This window comes from Telmatherina bonti (assembly GCF_933228915.1).
Source record: "Telmatherina bonti genome assembly, chromosome: 21".
NCBI lineage: Eukaryota > Metazoa > Chordata > Actinopteri > Atheriniformes > Telmatherinidae > Telmatherina > Telmatherina bonti.
The window spans coordinates 5,236,256-5,242,464 of record NC_136630.1 but is presented as its reverse complement, the minus strand read 5'-3'; the positions used below and the strand labels follow the sequence as shown (position 1 = coordinate 5,242,464).

General features: G+C 40.3%; 1 protein-coding gene across 1 annotated transcript in view; it reads left to right on the top strand.

Moving 5' to 3' along the window:
- The window catches only part of LOC306771993 (corticotropin-releasing factor receptor 1-like), a gene marked incomplete at its 3' end in the record, with an annotated part of 201,443 nt that overhangs the window by 168,964 nt on the left and 26,270 nt on the right, over positions 1-6,209 (top strand). Inside the window, exon 9 of the mRNA XM_079261364.1 lies at positions 3,307-3,367. Within this exon, the coding sequence (XP_079117490.1) occupies positions 3,307-3,367 (61 nt within the window). The remainder of the gene's footprint in view (positions 1-3,306; positions 3,368-6,209) is intronic.

The window sequence follows — 6,209 nt, the reverse complement described above, 5'->3', positions numbered from 1 at the left end:
ATTGTCACAAATGGCTTTATTTACTTCAGACCGACCCTCTCCGTAGGCTGTCAGATCAGCCTGCGGGCAAAACGAGTGGATTGAGACTCTTCCGCATTAAGCCCCGCCTCCCGCCACTGCACTACATCGGGAGCGCGCACCGCACCTGCTTTCGCCGTCATTGTAACATCTCATAAACAGAAGGATTAGGCTGATATGAACTCAGTAAAAAAAACAAAATACAATGTCAACACATAGCATCCAGCCCTACATGTTGGAACCTGAATCAGAGCCTGAAAACGAAGTGGAAAACAGCAACCCACAGCAACGAATGCAGCAGGATGTCTCTCTTTGGTAAACTCACCAGCCATCGTTGGAAATAACTTTATCCCACGTTTTCCACCCACCTGATGTATTTGTACATGCCCTTGTTAACCAGTAGAAGGTAACCAATCACCGAACCTTATCCCCCGGGACGTCACAAGGATTTCCAGGTAGAAAAAACTCTCTAAAACGACGCGTTTTTCGTCGCCATGGAAACCGAACGGAGAGCGTGCTGGAACTCAAACTCAAACAAACAGTGTCGTTCACATGTCTGATGAGGATTCAACACTGTAACACTGTAGAAAGCTCAGAAAACTCCAAATACCATAATAGCACCCCTTTAATAGTTTGTCTTAGATTAGTCATACATGTGGCTATAGAAAGGACCTGAAGAGAATAACACTACTCATATATGAGTCCAAGGCTCCACCAATTATGCTAACATGCTAATTATGCTTCATTTAATCTATAGTCTATATTAGCATAAGCTAACATAGCTACATTTAGCCTATATTAGCATCAGCTAGCATAGCTACAATTAAATTATATTAACATTGGCTAATACAGCTACAATTAGCTTATATTTGCATTGGCTAACATAGCTACATTTAGCCTATATTAGCATCAAGGCTGGTGTTTAATTTGAAAACACTGTATTGTTTCATCCATAAAGAAATAGGGAAATAAATTTAACTTAAAGTTAAATGAAACCCCATTGTTTCTTTTAACATTTATGTGAAGCTAACTTTTTATCATCCTGGAGGGATGAATGCTTAGGAGAATATGGGTCAGTTTATTTTATAAGAGTAGTGAGGTCTTTTTTTTTTTTTTACATGAAAATACAGGAAAGTTAAAAAAAAAAATCTGTATAAAACAAATGTGATACAAAAGTTAATCTGATGAAAGGTTACACACCTCTGAGAGCTAGTGCCTGAAAGTTAGCGTAAAAGCTGAAGACGGTGTAATACAGCTATATCCAGACTGTCCTGCATACATCTGCTTGCAACCTTTATACTTATCTCATGTGACAAACTGTACATTTTATCAGTTTCAACTTTCACTTAGTACACAAGCAGCAATGGGAAAATGGATGATTTAGCTGACTGTTTTTTTCCCCAGATGATTGCCTTCTGACTCTGGCTAATACTTGGCAGATGTGCAAGCTATGTGACATCAATTTCCTTCTCATTCTCAGCTAAATTGAAGTAGGCCTATTTACCAAAATGCCAGTTTATTTGTTTTAAGGAAAACACATTACTACTGGACTAAAGCCAAGTATGAAATGGAACAAAATGAGTGGTCTCATATAAATTTAAAAGTGTGGTATTCTTGGTCATTTGTTTGTGACATACAAACAGCATGTTTCCAAAACATCAGAATAAATATGGTGTTTATCCAAACATAACTGGACTTTAAAGATACAAACTTGTTAGTCCAATTTAAATTAGATTTCTTAAAGTTGGACCAGCACAACCAGATAAGATGGGTAGGAGTTTTAATTACATCTGCATGTTAACAATTATCTTTTGAGGTAAACAATGCAGATCATAACAGAAAAACGTAACAACCTCAGAGGAGGATATTATTATATTATTTTTCTCTAAATAAATAGGCAAAACATACAGAAATCTGTAATATAGAGCTTAAAAGTTGTCAATCTTCCCACTTTACTGGCAGCTATGTTATTTGTAGTTCATGTAATATGTGACTTAATATGTAAACTGGGAAAAGTCCAGTACTAAGATAGGGCCACTTGTTTCACACATGGACATACTTTAGGCCAGGGATGCCCAAAGTCGGTCTTCAAGGGCCGATGTCCTGCATCTTTGCCGCAACACACCTGGCTCACATGAAATGGATCCAACAACAAATGCACAATGACTGATTCATTTGAGTCAGGTGTGTTGGGGCAGGGATACATGGAAAACCTGCAGGATTGTGGCCCCTGAGGATCAGAGCCGGACACCCCTGCTTTAGTCAGTTAATCGGTTTTGTTTCCGTGATTTTATACCGACAGCAGTCCAGTTAAAGTACCTCAATGTGCTGTTCACTATGCGTACATATATACAAAGTTTTTCTCATTCTTTTTCTCTCTTTGTTGGTAAATTGTGCAACATAACACATCATGTACACCATATAGTAAAGCATCTCCCGGAATGTTTATTACCTCCAGTTGGTTTGTGTGCATTTAATCCATAGAAAGGGTATGTGAGGGTTCGGTAGAGCAGTGTGAGAACAAACTTCATGGTGATACCAGGATTTTGTGTGGAGCTGGGAAATGTATTGTGCAGAGTTCACAAAACCCCTGTCACGTTGAACTATGCACTGCTGAAATTAGCTGCATTGTGTCAGCTGGATTACGTTTCCACTCGGACAGTGTGAAGTTCTGCATGAAGAGATGGCAGCACATCCCAGAACTGCTGTGGAAAAGAAAGTAAACAAGATCTCTCTTTTTGCTTCCAAATGCAGATATGTCAGTAAGGTTTTTACAAGAGATTAAAACTAGAAAAAAATCACATTTTTGCAAATCAATCTAAGCTGTGTGGCTAGATTTTTCTGCGGTTTACGCTGATGAAAGCAAGTGGCTAATGAAGCGGAAAGTTTCCAGAGATTAGGAAACTCGACACTTGTGTGACTTGATGGTTTGTAGAGCCCTCGTGTTCCTGTTAGTGTCATTTCAAAGTAAGTAATAGCTGTTTGTCTGCTTTATTAAGCTTTTATAAGTCTATAAATCATCAGATGAATCTACATTATCTTCAACCAGAATTAGCTTCTGTAGTCATAGATAGCAACAGTCAGATGGAGACAAGTGTTGGCCTGCATCTTTAGATTACGGCACATGAAAAACAATTTCTTTTGACACGGCTTGACAGGAGCTGCGCCTGAAAAAAGGGTTTGATATTGCAGCATGAAATCACTGGAGAGATTTTGAGATTTGAACAGCAAAGAAAGATGAAAGATGAAAGAAGGATGTGTCACTTTGTCTTTTCCTTTACCTCGCAGGTATACCGTTCCCCATCATAGTGGCGTGGGCCGTCGGGAAGCTGTACTACGACAATGAGAAGTAAGCTCTTTCTGGACTCTGAGACTGTTTTTGATATTCAAAACCAAACCTGTTTTATTTTTCCTAGCTTGCTGATAAAAGGAAAAGAGCAATGCCAAACAGAATTACATTAAGGAGATGAAAGTCTATTAATTATGTGGTAATCACATTAGCATTGTAGAACACTGTTTATTAAGTATCAGCCCAGAAACCATTTTCACTTTGATTGGAAGAGCTTGGTCTTCTTTCACAAGTTTGGAAATTGCCTGATGATGTTCACAAAAGAGAAAAGGACTGATGTCAACAAATCAACTGGAAAAAAAACAAATCAAACGTATTTAAAGCCTCACATATCTTATTTTTAGTGTCATAAAGCTTCAGAAGCTACTCAAAACCATGAAAGGTGCGTTCACTCACCGCTTAAACCACAGCTGATGCACCGAATCATGCACCTGCTAAAACCCAGCGTGTTTATACAACGTGTGTTCATGTAATGTTCAGTCACATCCACGTGCCCTTCCAAACAAACTACACCAAATGTATTAGAATGTATTGCAATGGCTACGAGTGGGAGACATGCTACAGATGTGTCTGCAGGGAGATCCAAATAAGTGCACACCTAAAAGTGCAACTTGACAACTGTGGAGCTGCTTTAATAGGTTTTTGGCAGGAAAGTGGTAAACTGCTACCTGTCATCTGGAGATATGCTCCAAGTTCTGCAAAGCCTCGGTGATATGCGGCGATTCCTTTTAAATGTTTGTTTTCTGGGTATTTAACAGCATACAGCTGTACTTGAACAAAGTAAAGCTGTACAGCTGTGAAGTCTAAAAGGTTTTCCTCCTTACCACCCATCACCCTGTTGCGTCCAAGTGTGCACACAACTCACCGTTTGTGTTTTGGGGTAATCCTTCATTCTTCCATCCACTTGGCGAGCAATGGCCATGCCACAGTGATGTGAGGTTGAAGGAAGGAGGATGTGGAGTGGACATCTGGGACGGCAAGGTCGTCAGCCCATCTGGGGGACTCCTGTTGGGGTTGGCATCTGGGATCTTCAGGAACCCGCCCCCAGGTTGTACCTGGAAGATAAAAGAGAGAAGGGAAAGGAAAACTGGACAAACACAATGGAAAACAAACAATGAGGGAGGAATGAGAGAGTAAAGGAAAAAAAGAATACAAAAGAACAAAGGTAGATGGAAGGAAGAAGAAGAGAAAAGGAAAATGGGGGGGGGGGGTAAGGGATGAGAAGATGGGGAGAAAGGCTGGCTGGAAAATGGAAGGTTGGACAAAAAGACAGCAACTGGGAGTGATGGGAACAGAACTGAAGAGGATGGGGAAGGATGGGGTCCAGGTGATTAAAGGTGGGGTTGAGGCGTCACCTCGCTCTCAGAACAAACTTAACCTGTTAACTTCATTTGTCCAATCTAATAATAATCATTTTTACTGTATTAATCCTGAGAGGAAAATCAGACTCTGACCCATCTCTAGATGTACCACGGACCATGTTTCTGTGCCCAGGGGAAGTAGTAGAGCTGGGTTAGCTGCCCTGCTCAAGGGCCAACAGTAGCTGTGTTTCCATCACCCCGAAGCCTAAATGTCACAATATAAAACTAGTAATAGTACACTTTTTAAAAAACCTCTCAAACATTGCTAAAACGTTTTTACGTTCTCATGAGGGTTTTTTTTCAGACGTTTTGATGTAAAAGTATATCGCAGAGGTGTAATGGAAACAGTTTTTCTGGTTTTTTGTGACGTAGAAGGTCACATGACCAGTTGGTTTCAAGCAAAGATGGATGTGTGGACGGAGGAGGTGACAGAAATTCTTTTTAGAAATGATAAAAAAAAGGAAGATATCTGAAAATCGCAGTTGTAGTTGGTCAAAATTGTAGAAATGTTGTTTTTATTTAGCAAAAAAGTGTGATGGAAATGCAGCTGGCTACCATCTAGCAGTCCCAGTAGCAGACCATGATACTACCACCGCTGTACTGTAAAATGACGTTGGTGCACCAGTTTCCATCCAGTTTGTGTTTTCAGACATGGCATAAACTCCAGATGCAAAGGTGATGTTCTTAAATGTTCTGGAGCTTTAATGCCGCCACCAAGCGGCAACCTGCGGCGGTAATAAGTGAAGCCTATGCGGAAGTGCATAAAACTGCAGTTTCCCCTTCATCCACTAGGGGCTGCAAAACAGAGCAAATCCCCATAGACTCCCATGTTAAAAAGACCAACTTCACAGCAGAAATAAACATATTTACAGCAGAAATAAACATGTTTACAGCAGAAATAAACATGTTTACAGCAGAAATAAACATGTTCACAGCAGATATAAACATGTTTACAGCAGAAATAAACATGTTTACAGCAGAAATAAACATGTTAGAAACACTTTAGGTTCATAGGTCAGGTTTAGTTTCATGACAACTGTTAGAAGTAATTTCACCTCGAAAAATAGCCATAATTAGGGGCGTGTCCTTTTGATTGACAGGTACCCAATCTCCTGCTTCAAGTTAAAAAAAAACAAAAAACGTAGAACAACTGCAGTTTTTAGCTGGTTAACAACGTGACTTAGCTTTAGCCCGTTAGTTGGTTAGCACCTGTTAGCTTCGGGTTGGCATGGTTAGCTCACGGATGTTCGCTAGACGTCAATCATCTGCCCTGACGTTCACAGCCCCCCTCTCAGCTCTGCCTCTTTGCCCATTTTTGTATTTTCGAGGAGAGACGGCATGCATGCCCCTGCCAAGATGGTGACAGTAGGAACTGCTTACTGGTGACGTCACGGAGACTCCATCCATCTTTTATAGAGACTATATGGCTGCTACACGTTGTCACACAGCTTAATTTCGGAGCAAACTGTTAGCATTTTTCA